At 42.8% G+C, this 25,373-nt stretch overlaps 1 protein-coding gene across 4 annotated transcripts in view; it reads left to right on the top strand.

The window, feature by feature from the left end:
* Positions 1–25,373, top strand: part of OTUD5 (OTU deubiquitinase 5) — a 186,104-nt gene that overhangs the window by 134,025 nt on the left and 26,706 nt on the right. For 2 of the 4 annotated variants that reach the window (XM_033922901.1, XM_033922891.1), the window contains exons 7-8: positions 5,570–5,777; positions 5,952–6,065. In XM_033922901.1, the coding sequence (XP_033778792.1) occupies positions 5,570–5,777; positions 5,952–6,065 (322 nt within the window). Of the gene's footprint in view, positions 1–5,569; positions 5,778–5,951; positions 6,066–14,626; positions 14,679–25,373 lie in introns of all 4 variants that reach the window. The other 2 variants (XM_033922908.1, XM_033922916.1) reach the window with 2 other exon arrangements.

Below are 25,373 nucleotides of genomic sequence, written 5' to 3'. Positions count from 1 at the left end.
GTCCAAGAGGCAGAGAGAAAATGCAAGCAGTCCGGATTCCAGATTTCTTGAGGCAGAGGTTCGCCCTGTAAGCTGACTGCAGCTTCCTTTTGAGCTGCTGCCAGCACACAGCATGACACAATGAGTAACAGACTGACGGCCTGGCAAAACAAATTGGAGGGTTCCTTAAAAAAAATTTTTGGGGAGGGGGGTTTCTAGAGTTAGAGATATGTTCAAACAAAACCAATTCAAAGAAGTTGGACAAAATAGTAGTAATAGAATAAAGGTCTTGGAGGAAAAAAACCTCAGAACCCCGTCGCAGAGCAAACCCTCCAACTGGAAAAAGTGATTACTTCAGGGGCAAAAAATTCTCCAAATTTCTAATAGTGACTGTTCATTTTAAAGATTCTTTTTATAGTACTGAATGATGCATGTGTAGCGTATTAAATGCCACATCTTATAGTGCAATCTGGGACGTGGCCCCTCTACCCAACGATGGCCAAGCGTTTCGCCTCTTGGCCAATGAGCATGAATCTGTGCTGTTGCAAATTGGTCCTGTCAACCCCTTGAAGCAGTCACGAGATGAAACACTTGACCATCGTCTGGTGGAGGGGCCACATCCAGGATTGTTCACGATTGCACTATAAGAAGACGAATTGGACAATAATTTTATTTTGCCTTTGCTCTCCCAGTCAGGGTCCTCTATAGCAGGAGATGCTGCTGCATCCCTGGGAGGGCAGGATCCAGATTTGGGGGAGGCTCCGAACCTTGGGGAGGTCCCAACTGTGCACAGGCTGTTTTAATTTTCTGTGCTTATGGGAATGATCACAGAATCCCTCCAAAAATTGAAGCTAGAGGCTTCTCAGTCCTCTGCCATGTAGTACTCACTTATGAGCAGCAGCAAGGCACAGACTTGGTTTTCCTCACGTCAAGCCATTACAAAAATGCTTATGAATCATTGTGAGGTACTGAAGGGGCCCCTTCAGGTGGCCAAAGCTATGTCAAAGCTCTGTGTGATGGATGCTGCATTTAACCGGCATTTTGTTCCCCCAAAGGTGAATTCACTGGTGGAGCAAGTCACCAAACTTACCTCTCTACCCAGTGAAGGAGGCGTGGTATTGAAGAATGCCCTGGACCACAGATTAGATTTTGTGCACAAAAGGCTCTTTGAAGCTGTGGCCTCAGGTTTAAAAGCAGCCACAGTGGCTTCCTTTGTCTCCCAGGCTTGCCATTCTAAGTCGTGCCATAATCTGGACACTATCATGGAAAGAGATCTCCAGTATTTATTGACTGCGGTGGATTACCTGGCTGATGCTCTGTATAACTTTTTCAGAGTCGTGAGCAAAATGTCTGCTTACTTTATTTCCACCCGCAGGATGCTACGGATCAGATATTCTTCCCTGAAGGCAACCCTGAGTAAACTGCCATTCAAGGGACAGTTACCTTTTGGGGAAAGGCCTTTTAAAATCTTATGGCCTGTGAGCAAGACCATAAGCCAAAATCCTTGCCTTTCAGCAGACTTTGAGCCCCTAGGGGGTCTGATTGGGGTAATTTTCGGACCTACAGGTGCTACCACCATTTCTCAAGGGGGCTTTCAGGCCAGAGATTGTTTCAGAATTCTAGACAAAGATTTGGAGAGGCTAGGTGCCCCCAATTTTTAGGATCCCGCTCTGCCACAGCTCCCAAGAAGCAGTTATGACGCCATGATGTCAGCCAAGTCTCCACTCCTTGGAGGGAGGTTGTCGGCCTCTTTGGGGGCATGGGTGGAGATCACCACAGATCACTGGGTGCTAGCAATTATACAGAAGGCTCAAGTTCTATCGTTTCCTTCCGGATATTTTTCCAGACTTCCCGGTAACCAAAGTCAGAGCGACAGTGCAAGGATTGCTAGCTCTGAAACTCAAAGAGCCCATCCCAGAGGAAGACTCGGGCTCTGGCAGATACATGATATACTTCAATGTGCCCAAGAGAGGCTCTAAAAACTAAAGACCAATTCTAGACCTTAAAGCTGTGAATGCAACCTTCAAGATACCACATTTCCAAATGGAGACGGTAAGGTCGGTGTTGCATTGGTAGCAATAGGGAATTTCTTGCCTCCCTGGATTTGATGGAGGCCTATCTGTACAATCCTATTTTTTCAGACCACAGGAAGTATTTGCGGTTCCATGTGTTGGAGCAACACTTCCAGTTCACAGCTTTGTCCTTCAGGCTGGCCATGGCACCACAGACCTTCACCAAGGTGATGATGGTAGTTGCAGCTCACCTACACAGGATGGGCATACAAGTCCATCCGTACCTAAGTGATTGGCTAATCAGAGCCCACTCCAAATCAGAGGGCAGCCTAATGGTTCACCGGATGATCCGGTTGCTGCAGAAGCTCGGATGAGTGGTCAACTTCCAGAAGAGCCACCTAGAACTGATGCAGAGCCTGGAATACCTGGGAGTCTGGTTTAAGATTGGGGGATAGAGTAAACAAAGTATTTCTCCCAGAAGCCTACAGAGAAAAGCTGCAGCATAAGATATGGGAATTTCGGAGCACACCCATTCCAATGGCCTGGCAGTACTTGCAGGTTCTGGGATCAGTGGTTGCGACCATGGATGTAGTCCCCTGGGCAAGAGCGCACTTTCATCCACTCTAAGAGGCACTCCTTTACTGAAAGTGTCCACACAAGTGTCTACATCAATAGCTTCCTTGGACAATGGAAGCCCGTCGCAGTCTTAACTGTTGGTTGAATCCTCTCTCTCTCTCACTAGAGGGGTTTTCCTCTGCACTTCTTCATAAGTGATTCTAAGGGCCTTTATGGCTGGGGGGTACTTTGCGAGGGACATCCAGTTCAGGGACACCTGTCCCCTTCCCAGAGGAAGTGGTCAAACAAAGCAGCTTCAGTTTTCTCTGACAACGCAATGGCGGTGGCCTATGTCAATTGCCAAGGAGACACAAAGAGAGCCTCTTTATGCTTGGAAGCCCAAATGCTATTTCGATGGGTGGAGGCCCATCTTCTGGCATTCTCGGTTGCACATGTGGCAGGAGTGGACAAATGTGCAAGTGGATTTCCTCAGCCAGAAGACCCTGGATCCCAGGGAATGGTCTTTGTTCCAGGAAGCCTTCACCTGCATAGTGAATCAATGGGGGTGACCAACATTCAACCTGATGGCGTCGGCTACAGACAAGAAGGTGGAACGAGCCTTCAGTCGAACACATGAGCCGTGAAGCAAAGGTCTGCACACCCTGGTTGAACCCTGGCCAAAAGCAGATCTTCTATATGCCTTCCCTTCATGGCCCATGATAGGCCATCTTCTGTGCAAGATCATGGCGCACCAGGGAAGAGTGATTCTAGTGGCACCAGACTGGCCAAGATGCTTGTGGTATACAAACCTGGACCATCTGCAGCAGGATCAAAGTCTCAGACTTCCCTGTCATCCAAGGCTACTCATGCAGGCCTAACTGCTCTTCAGGATCTGGAATGCTTTGGTCTAACGACATGGCTTTTGAGCATGCAGCGCTAACATGCAAAGGCTACTCAGGTGGAATGGTCTCCATCATTCTAAGGTGTAGGAAAAAGTCGACTGTTGCAGCGTACGTGAAGGCAAGGAAGTGTTTCCAAACTTGGTGCGCTCAGAGGAACGAGGTCCTGAGCTTGGCTTTGATCTCGGTGATACTTGCCTTTCTCCAGGAAGGTCTAGAAAAGGGCCTAGCATTTGACTCCCTAAGAGTTCAGATAGCTGGGCTTTCTTGCTTTGGACCCAGGATAATACAAGCACCCTTGCTGCACATCTTGATATAGCCAGATTTCTGAAGGGCGCGTTACAGCTCCACCCTCCATTGCGACAGCCTTTTCTGATGTGGAATCTTAATATGGTTCTCCAGGTGCTTGCAAGTAGGCCTTATCATCAAGACGGTGTTTTTCATGACAAACATCTCTTCCCAGAGATTGTCGGAACTTCAGGCTTTGTCCTACAGAGATCTTTTTCTTAGAATTACGGATTCAGATGTGACTTTGCACACAGTCCTATCTTTCTTGCCAAAAGTGATTTTCAGCTTCCACACCAACCAGGAAGTACGCTTGTCAGCCTTCACACCCTCTGGTTTGAAAAAACAGGATCGGGTGTTAAAATCATTGGATGTGCACAGACTCTTGCTGCAGTATCTAAAAGTTACAAACAAATTTTGATTATCAGATCATCTGTTTATTCTGCCTGGAGCAGCCTGTAAAGGTCGGCTAGCACTGAAAGCAACGATTTCAAAGTGGATCTGTATGGCCTTTTCTTCTGCCTATTTTGGAAGTAGAAAATGTCCACCCATTCTGTAAAGATGCATTCTACGAGAGTGTTGCCTTCTCATGGATGGAATCCTCTGCTGTTTTTCCAGAAGAGATATGTACAGCTGCAACTTGGTCTTCTCTGCATAAGTTCATGAATTTTTACAGAGTGGGCAATGCAGCCAAACAGGACTCCATATTTGGATCTTCGATTCTGGTGGCAGGCTCATCTGTCCCACCCCAAGCTTGAGGGGCTTCTCTGTTACATCGCAGAGGTTAAAAAATAAGAGTGTCTGTTGTACTAGAAAGAAAGATTAGGTTCGTACTTCAATAATCTTCTTTCTAGTACACATATACCGGTACTCTATTCCTGAAGCCCGCCCTGTCAGCTGTGTATTCGCTTGCTTCCTGCCTCAATAAGACCTAACAATTCAAATATCTTGTTTCTTCCGTCCAGCCTTGACGAAAATAGAGACAGAAGCTACTGCATTGTAATATCCAGGAGATATCTATAAAAGTCTTCCACATTCTTAGTGCAGGTTGCACTTAAGTTGATGGCTTGTTTGTTTTTCACCTTATGTATTGCAAATATTGAATTTGCTGATATATTTGATGATATGGAAAGTCTCTGTACCCCTCCCTTTTCTGTTTCCTCTCCAGGGCTGGCTGACTGCTTTGTTACTAGCTGAGGAGTTGAAGGACAGTCCAGAGTTAAGAGATGAGGAGCAAAATGAATGCAAATGAAGCTCCTTACAAGAGTTCTTGCGAAGAGGTTGACTACCCACAGGTTCAGGAATAGAGTGTATATGTCTACTAGAAAGATTATCAAGATAAAAACCTAATCTTTTCTTACCCACAATTATTGCCATTTTAAATCCCCATTGTTGGGCTTGTGATAATGCTCTCTTGGCCATGAGATCTTCTAACATGAGCAATGGTTCCCAACCCTTTTCTGGAGGATCACCAGCCAGTCAGGTTTTCAGGATAGCCCTAATGAATATGCATGGGGCAGATTTGCATGCCTGTCATCTCCATTATATGCAAATATCTCTCATGCATATTCATTAGGGCTATCCCAAAAACTTGACTGGCTGGTGATCCTCCAGGGCTGGGTTTGGAACCACTGGACTAGAATAAAATGGACTAGAAAAAAAAAAGTGGTTATGTATATAGGAAGGTTTGGCTTGATATCTCCATCTTCTTGCATTTTCTTTGATTATTTGTGGGCCTCTGTTATGGTTCAATATCCAGCAAGATCCTTATCACCATCACAAATGAAAGCACAAAACACTTAAAAGATAATTTCTTTTTTTTTTCTGTTGCTCACACAGCCACGGAAAGCCAGTGCCACATGCAGCTCAGCCACAGCAGCGTCAGCCAGTGGCCCTGAGGAATGGAGTGGCCGTTCCCCACGGCAGAGGAGTTTAGCTGCTTCCCCAGAGCACCCTGACCTACATAGTGAACTTAGTATCAAGCCCCCATCCCCAGGGATGGCAGCTGCTCTTGTACTTACCAAACCACCTTCCCCATGTGCCCCAGGTAAGTCCCAGCTCTGTCTAGTGACACACAGTACTGACATAGATACTATTTTAGTTCCTCCTCTATAAATCGCTAATGAGCCTCTATCCAAACCCTCAGTTCTCATGTGTGGGAAATTCATTTGGCAGAAAATGCGTAGGGGAAGCTTCTAACTGAGCTTTTCTGCTTTGACAGGGACAAGCAGTCAGTCGTCAGCTGGGGGTGACCGAGCTACCTCCCCTTTAGTCTCATTGTACCCTACCCTGGAGTGCCGGGCAATCATGCAACAAATGTCTCCCACCGCCTTTGGTGAGTGCTTCCCATCCCTCATGGCCACACAAAAGTTTGCTGCAGTGGAAAACAGAGTTCTTAGAGACACTTCCATTGGAACAGGATTAGTGAAAGCATGGCTAAACTATGCATTCTGTTCTCACTCTGCAGGGAAACCACCATAAACATTAAGCTAAGCAGTTGAGCAAAAAATGTATTTAAACTCCTATTCTTCCAATGTGTATGTGTTTGAGATCCCACAAGATTAGCAATAATAACTATGTTGAAATATTTCAACATCTCCTTATAGCCAAGGTGGTCAACAGGGAGCACATTATAAAATTTAACAGCAAAGCTGGTGGATTGCTGTGTATAACATTTTTCTCCCCAAGTTTTGCTGCGTACCATCTCATGGTGACTCCATAGTATAAAATCTATAACAAATCTAATCAACAGTAAAATAGAAGTATGATAAGAAGAAAAAATGATACATACTTGTTGCATGTCACCCAGGATGAAAAGTTGCCCACCCATAGCTTATGCACTAGGGCTAAAGATGATGGTAGTAATTAATGCAATACTTTAGGGGAAAATAACATCCCTGGTGCAGCAATAGACCACAATAAACCACGAGATAAACTACAGAAATGAATAGAAAAGTTAGAAGTATTAAAAACTGCTAAGTGGACTCCTGAGAAGAGAGAATGCACTGCTATTGTTAAGCCAGAAATCCTGTGTTTGATTACACTGGTCAACAACAAAAAAAAAGTTTTTCTTTGCTACTGAGAACTTAAGAAGTGTTCTTAGTTAATTTAATGACGTTGATTTCAGATCTATAATTGAAATTCAGCTAGTACATCAGATTTCTGAGATACACATTACTGATTTTTTTTTTTTTAGACAGTTTGCCATATCGGCACAATATTGCGAGTATGAACTGTGTCCCACCAAACTTGTGTGAAGGAAAACAAACATGAAGACAATAAGGAGACCTGTTACAGCATATGTTTACGCCTCTCTTAACTCACACAAAAGTGATGTCAGCATGCTCAGAAATGTTTGAGACACTTGCTTTTATGCTTGTACTGTACATTTGTCTCTGTTTACAAGAACCAAACTGGGATTGAACTTTCCCTGATATCTACTTTCCATCACCTTGTTAGCTTGATGAACTCTTTCCCCATTCTCATCACTGACATCACCAAGATTGGGTGGGAAGAAGTCAAGGTGAGAATGTAAGAAATGCATTTTAAATGACATTCTGGCACCCATTAGATGTTATGCTGTCAGCATGTGCTCCACAAACTCAGCATAATTCTCTGATCTGTGATTAGCAAGAAAATTCTGAACAGCCAGCACAAATGCTTCCCATGCTGCTGATTCAGCTGGGTTCAGCTTCTTTTTGAAAGCATCATCAAGGATCAGTTTACGGATTTCGGGTCCAACAAAAACACCTTCTTTGATTTTGGCTTCACTTTTCTCAAAACCAAACATACTTCTTAGGTGCTGATTGTGCAGTAAATTGTCCGCAGACATAACAGAAATTATCAGGATGGTTAACACAACCTTGTCTGTTCATAATTATAATATCTTAGACAAAAACAAATAAAATATAAAAATTCACAGGTAGAAAAAAGCAGCACAATCACTTTTTAATATAAGCTTTCAAATTACTGGTATATATGATCGATGAGCTGTCCTAAAATGCAATATTGTGTTACAGAAAAAGTAAAATACCGACGCTTCATGGAAGAGTTATTGACGAAAATGATATAAACACAAATTGACACATAACTTAAAAGCAGGAAGTGATAGACGAAAACTGTTTTCAGATTTAGAGTCAGCATATTGCCCTTGTTAAGGTACAAGTGACAGAACTCCAGTAGCAAAATACTTGTTGCCCAGTGTTATAGAGGGTGTACAAGGAGTTCATCAGAAAAAAGAGGAAAAAGAAATATCAAAAGAAAAAAAAGAAAAAGCAAATGTTGCAATATAAGATCTCCACATCTGAAAAAGAGAAAAGACTCAAGAAAAGTGAAAAATAGAAGTGCCACAACAGTCAGAGCACTTTGATGGGGTGGCAAGGGAGATACATATGATAGTTAAGAATATAGAGCAAGATATAAGAGAGTGGAATGGAAGAGAATAGGAAGCAGAATGAGGATGAAATGTGGGATGTGTCATTCAATTATGAAGGCGTTATACAATTAATGTGGAAAAAGCCAGGGAGGCAGGAAAAAAGGAGATGACATTGGACTGGCCTACACGGAAACTGATGTGTGCAGGGGTGAAAGAAAGAAAGACTACATGTTGAACCATCTATCATCTAAAGTAAAAAATCATAAGTCAACAATCCACATAAAAGAGTTATCTATTCATATCATATAGATACATTTTGATGCACAATATTGTATTTGATTTATTTCCAAAAGAATCCTATTAACAAGAATGTAAGGCAAGAAAGAGAGCAAACATTTGTTGGAAAAAAATGCATTGAAGGAAAAATATAATTGCTGTATGCTGAGAGGTGTTACTGATAAGTACACCAGAGAATCGCTCATCAAAAGTTGAAAAAGATCCAAGACATCAAGCTTAAACTTCTACATTAAGAAAAGAAAACTTCCATTATGCTCCAATAAAGCACAAAATCTGTAGGGATATAAAGAAACCAGAAAACAGAGAGAAAATATTTAGAGGGAACCCAAAACTGCTGTACAAAGAGCTGGAAAGAGATTTAGGACAATGAAAATACCACTATTAAAAGCTTAAAACAGAAATGTTCTGGAGAAATTTATATGAGAACTCTGTAAAGCAGAATTGCTACTCAGCATTTGGGAGAATTTGGAAAAGGCAAACATCAAAACAATGAATAGCCAGAAGAAGCATCAAAAGAGTTGGACAGCAGGTTAAAAAGAGTCCCAAACTGTCAGATCCCTGGCCCAAATGGAGGGACCAATTTTGGCTCAAGCAGTAACACTTCTTCCAAAGGGAGACCCAATTAATAATAATAATAAATTGTCTACCTACAGCCTATAAATTGGTTGCTGCAATGGATGCCAACTGAATAAATGATCATATCAGTTCCAATATCAATATAGTAATAAGAGAGGAACATATGGAACCAAAAACCAGTTAATGTTTAATAAAGCCATTATGGTTACTGATAAGAACATAAGAACATAAGCAGTGCCTCCGCCGGGTCAGACCATAGGTCCATCCCGCCCAGCAGTCCGCTCCCGCGGCGGCCCGAACAGGTCACGGCCTGCCTGAGTCACCAGAAGGGGCCCCCTTGCCACCTTGGTTTCCCATTGAGTCCTATCTTCCCATCGAAGTCCTAACCCTCCGGTCTTGCACATCCACGACCTGGTTGGATTTCTATACTTATTTCCTGGTTAGCTTTCTATACCTGTGTTACATCCCAGAACCTCTCTCAGTATCCCACTATCCCCCTATCCCTCAGGAATCCGTCCAATCCCTGTTTGAACCCTTGTACCGTACTCTGCCTTATCACTTCCTCCGGTAGCGCATTCCAAGTGTCCACGACCCTTTGGGTGAAAAAAAACTTCCTTGCATTTGTTCTGAACCTATCTCCCTTCAGTTTCTCCGAATGCCCCCTCGTGCCTGTTGACCCCTTCAGCCTGAAGAATCTGTCCCTATCCACCCTCTCTATGCCCCTCATGATCTTGAAGGTCTCTATCATATCTCCCCTGAGCCTCCTCTTTTCCAGAGAGAAGAGCCCCAGCCTATCCAACCTCTCGGCGTATGGGCAGTGTTCCAGCCCTCTTACCAGTTTCGTTGCTCTCCTTTGGACTCTCTCAAGTACCGCCATGTCCTTCTTGAGGTACGGCGACCAATATTGAACGCAGTATTCCAGATGCGGACGCACCATCGCTCGATACAATGGCATGATGACTTCCCGCGTCCTGGTTGTTATGCCCCTCTTTATGATGCCCAGCATCCTGTTGGCTTTTTTCGAGGCTGCTGCGCACTGTGCAGATGGCTTCAGTGATGCATCCACCAGCACACCCAAGTCTCTCTCAAGACTGCTGTCTCCCAACGATGCCCCCCCCAATTTGTAGTCGAACAACGGGTTCTTTTTCCCTATATGCATGACCTTGCATTTTTCCATGTTAAATCGCATTTGCCATTTGTTTGCCCAGTCTTCCAGCTTGTCCAGGTCCCTTTGTAGGTCCTCACACTCCTCCCTGGACCTAACTCTGCCTCACAGTTTGGTATCGTCTGCAAATTTTATAACCTCGCACTTTGCCTCCTTTTCCAGGTCATTGATAAATATGTTGAAGAGTAACGGCCCCAGCACCGATCCCTGTGGCACACCGCTCGTGACTCCCCGCCAGTCAGAGTATTGTCCCTTTACTCCAACCCTCTGCAGTCTACCCGACAACCAGTGCTCGATCCATCTGTGCACATCCCCTCCCACCCCACAGCTTCCTAAGCAGCCTTTCATGTGGCACCTTGTTGAAAGCCTTTTGAAAATCAAGGTAAATGATGTCTATAGGTTCCCCATTGTCCACTATAAGAAAACCACATGTTTCCCCACTTCTGTCAAAACTTCCAGTGATTTCTAGGGTTCACTTTAAATGTACCTGCCTAACATTCAAGATCCTACAAGGCATTCTTCCTCCCATAATTCCACTATCCTGAATTCTTTGAGACCTGACATTACCAGATCCACCCAAAAGCTTAAACTATCTTTCCCCTCATTAAAAGGCGTCATCTATGCAGGAAAATTAGGGAAATCTCTTTTCTTCAAAATCTCTGAGCTTTGGAATAACCTTCCTGCCCTGCTGCGGAATCTGGGCTCCTTCCAATTATTCTGAAAGCATCTGAAAACCTAGCTTTTCTCAAAAATGTAAAGCTCACTACCCTCTTTATAACCACTAATTCTTATTATGTTTTTCCTTCATTTATTAAAGTACCTGTAAACCGTGCCGAGCTCTATCTTTATGGAGAGGATGCGGTATATAAACTTAAGGTTTAGTTTAGTTTACTACTGGATAATAAATTACCTTGAAATGTACAAAATACATTGTGAATTGATCAAGTGCATCAAGTTCATCATGAAAATGACAAACCAGACTCAATGTATTTTCCTTCTGTCTTACATATATGATGTATGCACTTATTTGAGTCCTCCTTTGCATACTGAGATCCCGAGATTTGGAATAGCTTGCCTTTTCAATTAAGACAGCTTGATTCTTATTACTGTTTTCATAAAATGTTAAAAACATATCTTTTTGATTAGATTGATTTTATGTTTTTTGATTTTAATATCTATAACTCCCTAATATGAGGGTTAATTGTTTTTGTAAACCATATAGAATCCTAGTTGAAATTTGTGGGTTATAAGATATTGAATACAATACATTAAACTTTATAAAGACTCCACTTTTTAAGCTGAGAGCACTAACCCCCGGAAGAAAAAAGCTGGACACTGGTGAGAAGAGACAAGTAACTCAAAACATATTGGAATGTGAAAGTTTATATGCCCTGAAGAAATGATTTTTACCGTGAAACGTCGGCTTCTATTTAAATATCACTTAAATTCCTTATGACTTAGAGACATTAGCTGTTTCAGTCCTGCACTAACTACGGCACTTGCACACCCCTCCAGAAGTTTTTTAAGCCAATGATGTGGGTGGAGGAGGTTTGAGCTTTTAAGCTCTACCTGAAAGAAAACCTGAGGCTTTTTTCTTCCAGGGGTTAGTGCTCTCAACTTAAAAAGTGGATTTTTTATAAAGTATAAAGTAATATTTATTACTCACTTTCACTACATTAATTATTATAGTTATACAATACATTAAACCATTTTGAATGAATATGATTCAGTAAAATGGTATATAAAATCTGATAAACCTGATATATGAAGTTTCTTTCCTGTATCTATATTTGTTTGTTGACATTTGATATACTGCCCTATCTTGGAGAAGTTCAGGTCAATGAACAATTTTTTATATCAGTTACTCAAAATATGTTTCCGAACTTTCCCAGCAGGCTCACAGTCTAACTATGGTTTTTGGAGCAATGAAGATTAAGTGACTTGCCCAGAGTCACAGGGGAGCAGTGCTGGTATCAAGCAGCTCTAACCACTAGGCCTCTCCTCCACTCTAGGTCCAACAGGAAATATTTAAGAGAAACCACCTATCATCATTCTTGTTTTGTGTGGCACTTGATCGACTGAGTACTCTTGCTAACTTCTTAGACAATGGATTCTTACCTTAATCATAAATATGCTAATGATCCACAAGTACATCCCACTTACTGTTTGTAAATGACTCAAAGCTATATCGTTCCAATGATAATCACTTAATGCAGGGGTGTCAAAGTCCCTCCTCGAGGGCCGCAATCCAGTCAGGTTTTCAGGATTTCCCCAATGAATATGCATGAGATCTATTTGCATGCACTGCTTTCATTGTATGCTAATAGATCTCATGCATATTCATTGGGGAAATCCTGAAAACCCGACTGGATTGCGGCCCTCGAGGAGGGACATTGACACCCCTGACTTAATGGAACAACTCTGTAATAAAAGCTTTAGAGGAAAATTTGGCAAAGCTGAATCCTCTCTGACCAATACTTGGAACAGGAAGGTAGGTATTAAACATCTTGTAGCAGAGGAAGGAACTACAATCTAGCATAAATTAATGAGAGAAAATATTAGTAAAGATTAGACATTAAAAATTCATATCAAAAGTATTTTAACAGCACAGAGTAAATATAGAAAAATTGGATGTGTGAACAAGAATACTCCAAGAATTGCATATTCCTGGAGCTGAAGAAAGAATGGGTCTTATAAAAATAATTATACATATAGGACTATTTTTAAAGGCCTCTGGGCTTCTTAACAGCATCAAGAGACCCAAACATACAAACAGTGTTGAAATAGGAAAGTAAACATTCTGAATCAGTCTTTTACCTCAGACTTGGCCAAACATTCCAATAAATTGAAGGAAAATATAAGAGTCTACAAGTACAGAAGCAACAAAATGTGTAAATATAGAGAGAAAATTAAAGATTTATATCAGTAAGCAAGAAAAAAACAATTGTAAGTGCCTAAATACAATATGAAATACAGAGTTTACTCCAGGAGTCATATATCAATTAAAACCTGACACATGATTAAGGAGGGGTGAACTGAAACCTAAGGATGAATAATTCATAATTTTGTCTCAGGACAATGAATTAGGGACACCAGAGTTTATAACAAATATTAAAAAAAACGAATGCAGATTCTGTAAGGAAAATCTGGAAATGGTTACTCATTGCATAGCTGACTATGAAGCTCTAATGAAACCACAGGTCTATGCAAAAAGACACAAAGTGACACTTCTCACTCATTGGAAACTTTAACATCGCTATATTAGAAGAGTACTGAGAATCATGAAGAGATGATCACCTAGGATATTCTCATCCAGCTATTAAACTCAGTACAAGAGCACTGGACATAAGAGGTAATAGAGAAAACATGAGAACAACATTGTTAATGATGTGTCAGTGCTAAATGATTAAACTGTACATCATGTGGAGATAAGAGAAAATCTTCAAATGCCAAGAAATGGAGTCAGACCCAGAAAATGTGGCAGAAAATATAGAAATATTTCCTATGATATTGGGTACTACAGTCTTCAATAAGAGTAATTTACAAGCATAACTTGATAAGCTGACTATATTACATCTAACAATATATTTTAGATCTCTAGATTATATTCCGCTTATCCCATCCAAGGAATGAGGTTCATTATTCTCATGGTATGCACCAAACTAACCAATTGAAGACATTGCATCCAATATTGTTGTAGGTAAATTGGAATGCTACTGTGCAGCCGAGCAGTGAACTCGGGCAAGGAGACAGCACTTTGAGATACCCAAAGTATGAATCCAGTATGAGTACCTAAGAAAGATGTCTAGAGAAGACACAGCAACACCAAAAATACGTAAAAGCATGAATTGGCATATAGAACCAGCATATGGATAGTACGGTAGCTGCTGATTGAACTTAATGTTTTTTGTAGGAATGGGCCTCATCAACAGAAGAGAATAAGATATATAGTAATCATTACTTCTTTCAGGAATTTGTGTAGAGCAAATCTCAAAATAGCTAGACTGGTGACTAGCATATAGCTGGACTGATCATAGAACAATCATACTGTGATCAGTAATTCATAAAATGATATTGTTCTGTTGTTCCTACTAAGTGCATGACATCCAATAAGTGTTACTCTTATGATTTCTGTGCCTCATTTCCAGGATCCCACCTAAGTATTTTCCCAAACTTCGAGGAAGAAGGACTCTTTTTCTTAGCATTAATACTGACATACCTTAATGTGGTACAGCTTTGGTATTTAGAATTAGGAAATGATTATTGGGGCTGGAGGGGGGCTTTTCTGTGTGTGATTAATATGTTATAGCCACAGAAGTTGAAAGTATTGGAATGGGTTATGATGTGTCTGGTATAGTTGCAAAGGCAAGCCAAAGATATGTGATTTCCTAGTGATGAACAACAGGAGAATCAGCCACAGCAAATCTTGACTACTTATTAAAGCATATTGCCATTAATTCCAACTTTCTTTTGAACTCCCTAGGAGCAGAGGCAGTCCCTGCTTGTCTGAAAGAGTATAGCAGTCACCTAATATGGTACTTTGTGTGTCTAGTGTCTAGGTGCTTTGAAAATGAGCCCTATAATGAAGTGTGTGTATATGTATGTATATATTTATACTATATATACAGTGTGTGTCTGTGTGTGTGTATATATATATTTATTTTTTATAGGTGTGGTCAGGTATGAACCCATTTCTATGTTAACAGTAAATTATGGACTTTTCTTCCAGGAACTTGCCCAAACTTTTTTTTTAATTCTGATATGCTAACTCCTGTTACCACCACATCCTCTGGCAATATTTCCAGAGCTTAACTATTCATTGAGTGAAAACATATTTCCTCCTATCTTAACTTACAAGCACTATCATTGAATTTAAAACAATTTTTAAACTATATTTAAAGGAGGACAATGATTTCAGAATGAAAATGCAATTCTAAAGAGGGACCTTTTAAGCAGAAATAGTCATCTATATATTTGGGGCTCCTTTTACGAAGGTGCGTTAGCGGTTTAACACGCGTAATAGCACGCGCTAGCCACTACCGCCTCCTCTTGAGCAGGTGGTAGATTTTGGCCAGCGCGGGGGTTAGCGCATGATGAAAAGTCACGTGCGTTAACCCCGCTAGCGCAGCTTTGTAAAAGGAGCCCTTAATCACTAATTCAAAAAAAAATCCTCCTCCTTTCTCTCATTAATAGGCTATAATAAATTGCAAAGTTCATCCCTCACATAAATAAATCTGAATTGGCTTCCAAAAACTATTCACTTATCTTTTTAAAATTCCAGCTATAGGAGTTCATTCACATTGGCCTATTAACCATTACTAAGCTGCAGTAAAAAAATAAATGGCCTTAGCTCATGCTTACTTATGTCATTCCTGCATGCCAAGTCAAGTTTTACCATGTGGGTAAAATGGCTGATTTTTTTCTTTTTACAGCATTAATGGCCATGCCCTAGTTTTCCCATTAGCACATAAGCACTTACCTATTTTTATAGGCAGTAAGTGCTTACTTGCTAACCATGGACTAATCGGTTAGCACACAGCGATGGAGCTGCACTAATCGATTAGCACAGATCACAGCACTCTCCACCCCCCTCCCCAGTGGGAAACGCGTGCACATATAAAAAGTACTGCAAGATGCCTGAGTGCATCCCATAGTAAACACTTTTTTTTGCTGTGGTAAGCAAGCACTCAGGTACTTACTGCAGCTTAGTAAAAGGGCCCCTTAATGGTGGCCAAAATTTACATTCAAGCTGTCAGTGTTTACAGGTTTTGGGTTCTGTTTTTTTAATTTGTGCAATTTTACAATCAACAATCCAAGAAAGTCTTATTATAGAAACAAATCTTAAGCAATAAATATAGAAAAGGGAAAAAAAAATAGAGGAATCATATTATATCAAGTGTTCCACTAACCAGTCCACAATAGTGTGAGGGTGCAAGGTACTATTGAAGGTAATTTTTTTAACAATGTATAAATGACTGAAAAGGAATTCGGTTTCCAGATTAGCTATATTCATGGAATAGGTATAGATAGAAAATCCCCAGGGGAACTAATGTACCTACAATTCTAGAATTCAGAAATGGAATCAAATGCCAATGATCATTAAAAAATATACTTAATAGAATTTAATTTAATTACCTTTTTATGTGGAAAATTTAGCCAAAAAAAGCCATGTTGGAGCACTTGTAGTTTTAATCTTAAAAACTGAAATTGCTGATGCCTTTTTTGAGTGGCTCTGGATACTTGAAATTCAATAATCAAAACAATTCGATGACCAAAAAAAAACCTTTAAAGATCCAATCTAAATCCAAGACAAACTAACAATCAGTATAAACAGAGTAAACCTTCCTTAGTGCCATCTTCCCAGTTCTGAGTGAGATTCAGTGTATCAAAATAAATGTCTGTTGCGGGTGCTAGTAATTGACCAATGCCATTTTAACAAATGGAGGCAAATAGATTCTAGAAACACGAGGATAAGATTGTTAATGGAGCTACAGATGGAACTTTATGAGAATTTATAATATGTAACGTTTACATCTCAAGATGTTCAAGCTCTCATCTTATGTAGAAGTAGAGCTTCTTAAACTCTCCTTCTGTTAATTCATCCTGTTCAAGAGCATTAACCTGTAAATCAGAATGTTGTATCTGAAAGGATAAAGCCAAAAGCTCTGACTTGGATATCTCAAGTTTCACCAGAGCATCCCACAAATTGTAATAGTGACAAACTTATCCAACTACATCAACTTACTCAAATTGGTTCAAGGATCTGACATTCCTTTCTGTAGGTGAGAGATTCCTTCCAGAATGCCTGCTGTTATGATACCATCAGTTACCTGGATACCATTGCTGCCCTCAGGAGACATTGGCGTCAAACTGGGCCTCCCAGGCCTTGCTTCAGGAGTCTCAAAAACAATTCCAGTAGCAAAGAAGCTTTCCTGTAAATGGTCTTGCATCACTGGAACTAATGGAGAATTCTATAGCTCCAGGCTGAATTTAGTGTTAGCCTCATATGGGGGAGGGGCAATTTGCCTCCCATTGCTCCTCCTGTAATCGAAGCAGTGTTTAATTTTTGAGTTTTAATCAGTTATCTTTTAACCAAACATCACATTAGACAAAATTATGTGGACAAATTTTCTGTTAACTTGACACCAGGGTGAAAAATTTAACTACTGAAGATAACTAGACAAATCGTTTGGTCCTCCAAGGTCAAGCAGGCACTATATTCTCACATGTGGGTGATATCCACGGAACCTGGTACGGACAATACCAGGCGCATTTTCACTTTAAATGTTTTAAGACAGTGCCCTTACCATGCGTGTCGGAACCTTCCCACCCAACATCTGCTTGTGGGTCCACAGTTCTTCATTTTCCCTAGAGCTGAGAAGTTGTGACTTCTGTGTTCTCTCCAGCATATCAAATTCTCTCTTGTTTTTGTGTCTTCTCGTCTTTCTTTTTAGTACTTTTGGTCATTATTCTTTGGAGGGTGTTCTGTGTTTCTATATTTGTACTGGTTTTGGGTAATTTTGTCAACTTTTTCATTTTTAGTCTTCAAGCCACCATGGGTCTTTTTTTCTTTCTGGGAGCACCGATTGTTTTGGGGATATTTTTTACTTGAGCTCCCTGGACCATTGAGCCCTTTGATTTTGTATCCGCCGTTTTTCCCTCCATGTCAAAGACAATACTGAGAGGTTTTAAAAAAATGCTTGTGATGTAATAAGACCATTTCAGGCTCTGATCTGCATCCAGTGTGTCCCATTGTCTGAGTCTTGATCATTGGGACATTAACTGTGTTCTCTGTATCCATGTGCAAAAAGGTTACTCAAAGCCTGAAAACTTCAATTTGAAAAACATTTTGGTACCACATTGACATCAAGCATGACAGGGGACTCAAAACCTGACACTCGGCCTCTTACAACTCAGGCATCAACACCGCATCGAGAGCATCTGACAGCGCCTTCCAGTGCATAGTCTTCATTGATACTTCTAGTATAGCACATAAGAAAGCTAAGAAGCACAGACACTCTTCCCCTTCTAGGCATACCACTGCGTCCTCCCAAGAATCAACTTCATCAGCACATAATGAACGTTGACACCCCGATGACCATTCTCCTTCCACCCAGATGATGTCTACTATGCCTCACCAGCCAGTATACCAAACTGCTTCCATTCCAATGTCTTTAGGTACTGGCACTGACTCTTCCAGGAGGAGATCCAGGCTATGTTCAAAGAGGTTTTGGGGCTGCTTGCAGAGTCATCACAGGCATTAAAGGTTTCTATGCCTGCCTCAGGCCAGCCTGAGGATACATTGGCATGTCAATCGAGGACGAGATCATGGACACCTGCTCAATGTCGAGCAACTGAGTCTACACAGACCCACCACACATACATGGTCATCAATGGAGGAGTTTTTTTCCTGCCTCAGAACATTGACCTCCACCTTATCTTTGATGCACAGTCGGCACTCTTCTCAGACACACTCTCCCTTATTCATCTAGTAGGGAGTACTTTGAGGAGTCTGACTCATATTTCCATCCACTCAGGTGAGGAGTTGCCAGAATATTCAGCAGAAGAATCTTATGGCATACTTTCTGATCCTTCGCCTTTCCTCAGCAAAGCTCATTTCCACCAGAAAGTATGTCTTTTATTGGCTTTTTAAGACAGATAGGGCAGGCTTTGCCCATCAAAATGGAAACAGAGGAGGAATCTTGCTCTGAACTTTTCAAACTCCTTAATTTTGAAACACCACCAAATGAATGCATTAAAGTACCCTTACACAAAGTTGTGAAAGATAATTTGTTTATGAACTGGGAGACTCCCCTATCAGTTCAAGTAGCTCCTAGAAAAATAAATGTACAGAATTTAAAAATGTCAAGGATTTGACAGAATTCAACTACAACACTTTACTAGTTGTGATCTGCCTTTAAGCATTCGCGCAGCTCATGATCTACCACTTCTGTTCCTCCAAGCAGAGAAGCCAGAACATTAGACTCTTTTTGGCAAGTGCATATTCCAGTCATCTATGCTTCTTAACAGAATTTTGAACTACTAGTTTTACATATCCATTTCTGGTGCAATAGGTATTTCATTCTTGAATATAGAGTATTCTCCCCATGCTCGTGAGCCATGCAGAAGGATCTACTTCAGGCTTTCAGCTCCTCCTCCTTCTATCGAAGACTCTGCTGCCTCCTTCAGTTTTTCCTTATTCACGTGAGCCGGAAGGTGGCTTTCTGATGTGCTCTGTATATTTTATTATCATTGGTATTTTTTGCGGCTATTGGTGCATCACAGTTCCCCAGTGCAGGGGAGAATTCTGCCTTCATGGAAAAGAAAAAGACTTGGATCTCATCTGGCTAGTTAATCCCTTGGGGTCCTGTATGGCCAGCTTGCAGAAAACTTAGTGGAACTCAGGATCCGTATCCTTAGTAGCTTAGCTTATCTACTGAATCACAGGGGCTTGATCACAGGTATCCACAGGGGGCTTAGCAGGGCTCTTCAGGGTACCAGCTGCAATTTTGACTTCCCCCTTTTGCATGCGCTGTTCCTCGGGGAAGGGGGGGGGAGTTTGAGGATCAGTCCAACCTCAGTCTAACTGGCAGCCCAGCGTTTCAGTACTAGCTGATTGAGTCAGGGATTCTTCTACCAGATCCAGCTGCTGCTTAGGGCTGAGGAAGGCTGCAACACCTACAGAGCATGTGCCTATGGGCAAAATCAGGAGGGGTCTGAACATCCCGTTTTTAAAGGTGTCTGCCACTTCCTATAGGATCCCCACCTCTAAAATCCTGTTTTCTGGATGTTTTACTTTTAAGTTGTTTTTGAGCCTTTTTTTGCATTACAATGCTGCCACAGTGGCCATCTTGGATTTTCTAGGGTTTTTTTTCAAAGTTCTCCAGAACCTTTGAATCACCTCATTTTGCCTCAAAACTAGCAGGAATGGAATCCTTGGGCTCTTTCACCTACCCCTAATTCATGCCAGATTTGCGCTGGATGGTCACTTGAGTGCCCTTGCACCACGTGCTGTGCAGCATATGAAGGGGGGATAAGAAACCATTGGTGGGCCTATCTGCTGAGAGAGAATCCCTTCCAGAGCCCCAGAGCAGTGGCATACCTAAGCGCAAGAGCATGGAAGCTACGGAGCCCAAGTGACGTACAGTGGAATTACCTAGATGAGACTCACTGCTGCCTAGTAAAACCTTTTCTCCTGAATTCATTAATTTGATGTGGAGAGTTTATTTGGATAGCCGAGATACTCATATGAAGTTTGGCAGCAAGCTAAGGGTTCTGCAGAGTGGTTTGGGCTCCCAGAGCACATCGGCGGCATTACTAGAAGCTGACTAGGATCCTCCAGACCTTTCTGCCAAGTATTCGGAAGGCGAGGGATCAGTCTGTATGCCTTTGCTCTCACAGAGCAAGTCTTCCCTGCTGGAAGATATAGGGTCGTATACAGGAGTGAGTATGTAGGATGCAGTGGGAGCTCTCAACCAAGGGGAGAATCCCACTGTACGTCGGCTTTTCAAGTCTTTGGCATTATTAGCAATCATTACTGACTCCCTGTGAGAGTTACAGTTAGACTCCCAGCAGGCTCTTACCACTCAGTGGTCTATTCTCATCTGAGTGAGAGCGCAGTCCACATCTTTTCCCTGGCATCCTGATATGAGTGTTTTAGTCCCGGAGCACTGGGATTCTCCTGATGGCTCTTTAAAGGTAGCCAAAACAATGTTTAGGCTGTGTCCTGTGGCACAGGAGTGTCAACAGATGTTTGCTCAGTCTAAGGTGGATTCCTTGGAAGCTGAGGTAACTAAGCACACGTCCCTTCCAAGTGAAGGAGAATAAGGATCACAGAGTGGGTGTGGTACTAAAAAGGCAGTTTGAAGCTTTGGCTTTAGGAATCAAAGGAGCTTCAGCAGCCTCATTTGTGGCATGCACTTGTCATACCAAGATGCGTGGGCTTACCCTGGCAGAGGGCAAGCCTTTGCCCCAGCTTATGCTAGCAGGGGTGGATTATATGGCCAATGTGCTCTACAATATCGGAGTCATGAGCAAAGTCTTGGCTTATTACAGTTCAGCTTGCAGAATGATCAGGATCAAGCAGTGGGTGGGAAATTCCACCTCCAAGGCTACTCTCTCAGCAGACTCCCTTTTAAAGGACAGATGTTCAAAAAAGGTCTGGACGATCTGATGGCCAAAGTTGCATATCACCAGCCTAAATCTCTTCCTGACAGCAGACCGAGTGCCTCTGGAGGTTCTGTGCAGACTAATGTTTGTGATTCCAGGTGCTTTCGACAGTACTCAGGAGGAGCTTCAGCTCAGAGTTCCTATCGGAGATCACAACAGAGATTCACAGGATCTAGGCAAAGCCAGGCCTCCAGTTCTCATCCTGCTTCAACCTCCAAGTAAGCACAATGACGCCAGGGCCGAAGCCTTCCCTCTGAAGATAGAAGGCTTTCGGGGTATGCAGATGTCTGGGTGCAGATCTCATTAGACCCGCTGGGTGCTGAAGATCATTCGAGGAGGGCAAAAGTTTGAATTTGCCCATCCCTTAACATACTGGTTTGTGGACACCCAGTGGGATGTCCAGTAAAGGCATGCAGAGTCTTAGCAACAGTAAGGAGACTTGTAGAAATTCAGGCCATAGAACCAGTGCCACCAGAAGAATTGGGCTTGAGCAGACACTCCATATACTTCATAGTGCCCAAGAAAGGCTCAGAAGATTGGAGACCCATCCTAGATCTCACACACACCAGTGAGGCCCTGAAGGTTCCATTCTTTTGCATGGAGACAGTGAGGTCAGTCATTGCAGCTGCAGCACCGGGGAAACTTCTAGCTTCCCTAGACTTGACGGAAGCCTACCTGCACATTCCCATGTTTCAGGAACACAGGAGGATCCTAAGATTCCAGACATTATCAGTTGTTGGCGCACCCTTTTGGTCTGGCAACAGTACCCCATATGTTCACCAAGGTGATGGTGGTGGTAGCAGCACATCTCTGCAGGGCAGGATTGCAAGTGCATCCATGGATGGCTGGTTGATCAGAGCTCCGACGTACTCGGAAGGAGAACAGGCAGTGACTCAAGTGGTCTAGGTCTTTCAGAGCCTGGACTGGATTGCAAATTTTCAAAAGAGCCTACTGGTTCTGTCCCAATCGCTGGACTACCTGGTAGTTCTATTCAACATGACGGAAGGCCATTTCTATCTCCTAAAGGTATGCAGACAGAAGTTTTGCACTCATTTTGGACATGATAGCCAAGCCAGCTCTGTCAGCATGGCACTACTTCCAAGTTCTAGTCTCCATGGCAAACACTATAGATGTGGTTCCTTTGGCAAAGGCTCACCTACGTCCTCTCCAGAGTGCACTGCTGTCTTGATGGTCCCCACAACTGGACGCCCTTCAAATGACACTCCAGTGGACTCTGGATTTCCACAGCAGTATGAGTTGGTGGCTTCATGCATAGTTGTTATTGTGGGGCATGCCCCTCAGAATAGCTTTGTTGGCAATTCTCGCAATGGATGCCAGCTTGTTTGGCTAGGAAGGCAACTGCAATAGTCACCCAGTCCAGGGGAAATGGTCCCATCAACAGACTGAAGCTTCAGGTCATTTGGTTGGCATTACAGAAGCTGGAGAAGATTCTGGAAGGACAGGCCATCTAAGTTTTCTCAGACAATGCTAATGTGCAGCTGAGTCTGGAATGCCCATTTATTTTTCAGGTAGGCAGAGATACACCTGCTAGCAATTTCCACGATGCATGTAGCAGGAATGGACAATATCCAGGCCGATCTTAGACCTGGGAGAATGGACATTGTCTGCAGCAGTGTTCCAATCCATCGTTCTTCGCTGGGGCCACCCAGCCTTTGATCTAATGGAACAAGAAGGTGCACCATTTCTTTAATCAAAGATCTAAACCCAGAAGTGCAGGTCTGGACTCCCTAATCCAATCTTGGCCAAAGAACAAGCTCTTTTTAGTATTTCTTCCATGGCCCATGATAGGACATATTCTCCACAGAATAGCAAATCACCCAGGGAGAGTAGTTCTTGTGGCTCCAGATTGGCCATGGTACGCATCTTCAGAGGAATAAATGTCTCAGACTGCAGATTCAGCCCGATCTTCTTTCTCAGGGGCAGTGGTCATAGAAGATTTGGATAGCTTTTGTCTTGTGGCATGGCTTTTGAGCACATGGCATTAAAACGCAAAGAACATTGCTACTCTCCTCGGAGCCAGAAGCTTGCAACGGTTTCTGCTTACGCTAATGCATGGAAGACTTTTCAGAACTGGTGCACAGCAGAAAAGGTAGAGCCAAGCAGATCTCAATGAAGGACTTGTGGTGGCATTGCTCAGAGTCAAGTGACGGGCCTCCCATGTCTCGGAGCCTGAGAATTCAAAGCTTCCCTGGCTTCTTATCCAGATATAGCCAGGTTCCTAAAATGGGTGCAAAGGCTTAAACCACTAGTAAAGCAGCTGTTCCCATCGTGGAACCTTAATGTGGTTCTGCAGTCAGGCTTCATTATGTATCTTACCTTCAAGACCGTTTAACTCCTGGCTGTTAATGTCAGCGAGAAGAGTCTCAGAACTGCAGGTGCTGTCAAGCAGGGAGTCCTTCTTCAAGAGGCAGGAGTTTCCCTATGCATGTTCCCATCCTTTTTGCTGAAGGTCATTTCGGCATTTCATGTCAACCAAGAAATAAGATTACCAGTGTTCCAGACCACAGGGTCAAAGAAAAAAGATCAGACTCTGAGAAAGCTGGATGTGAGAAGAGTCCTCTTACAGTATCTAGAGCAGGGGTGCCCACACTTTTTGGGCTTGCGAGCTACTTTTTAAATGACCAAGTCACAATGATCTACCAACAATAAAATTTTAAAAAAACACAACGCACACTGTATGCATAGAAAATGTTAATCATCATTCCTATTCCAGGGTTTTCAAAGAGGTCAAAGCAGATGACTCTATGCACTGTCACCTCAGTAACAACCATACAAAAGTAGACAAATACCCACCCCCTCCCTTTTTACTAAACCACGTTAGCAGTTTTTAGTGCAGGGAGCTGCGCTGAATGCCCAGCGCTGCTCTCGACACTCCTAGGCTCCCTGCGCTAAAAACCTCTATTGTGGTTTAGTAAAAGGGGACCATAGTGTAAAATATAGACAGCAGATATAAATTCAGACACATTTTGATCACAAAATTTAAAATAAAATCATTTTCCCTACCTTGTCTGGTGATTTCATGAGTCTCTGGTTGCACTTTCTTCTTCTGACTGTGCATACAATCTTTCTTCCCTTCTTTTAGCCTGTATGCTTCTTCTCCTCCAGACCTCATTTCTTCCCCCCAACTTTTCCTTCCTCTTCCCTGCCCTTTCTTTCTCTCTGCCTCCCTTTCTTTTTTTTCTGTTTCTCTTCTTTCCTTCTGTCTCCCTGCCTGCCCTTTTTCTTTCTTTCTCCCTGCCCTCCCCCAAGCCACTGCCACTGCCATTGCCATCGGGGACCAGGACCCAAACGCCACCAATAACAGGCCCCAAGCTCTCCCTGCTTCGGCCAACCAGCATTCCTCTCCCTGACGTCAATTCTGCCATCGGGAAGAGGAAGGCTGATCAGCCCAAGATCGCGATCGACCTATTAGGGGAAATGCTGCCGGGTCCTGCCTTCGCGGAAACAGAAAGTAGGCAGGACCCGGCAGGAAGAAGAACAAATGCTTGTCTCCCGCATTAGCCCGTAGCGAACGCTTGCTTCAGGGCTCTCAACATGTGCGCGCCGGCTTCCCTTCTCCCCTCCCCCCCCCCCGGACATAACTTCCGGTTTCGGAGGGAAGAGAAGAGAAGCCGGCACGCACATGTTGAGAGCCCTGAAGCAAGCGTTCGCTACGGGCTAATGCGGGAGACAAGCATTTGTTCTTCTTCCTGCCGGGTCCTGCCTACTTTCTGTTTCCGCGAAGGCAGGACCCGGTTTTTTGTTCAGCAGCGGCAGATGACAGCTGGGCGGATCGCCCAGCTAAAAGGCCCTAGGGAGAAAGAAAACTGGAGAGGAAGGCTGATCGGCCCGTAGATCAGGACGGCAACACGAGTCTATCACAGAGCCCGGGATAGGCTCCGCGATCGACTCGCGTTGCCTTCCTGAGCTACTGGTCGATCGCGATCGACGCGTTGGGCACCCCTGATCTAGAGGTTACTAATGAGTTCCAACTGTCTGACCGTCTGTTTGTGCTCACCAGTCAGGCTAGACGTGGTAGACTGGTGTCTAAGGCTACCATT

Source organism: Geotrypetes seraphini, chromosome 1, assembly GCF_902459505.1.
Source record: "Geotrypetes seraphini chromosome 1, aGeoSer1.1, whole genome shotgun sequence".
Lineage (NCBI taxonomy): Eukaryota > Metazoa > Chordata > Amphibia > Gymnophiona > Dermophiidae > Geotrypetes > Geotrypetes seraphini.
This window is presented reverse-complemented; position numbering and strand designations above follow the sequence as displayed.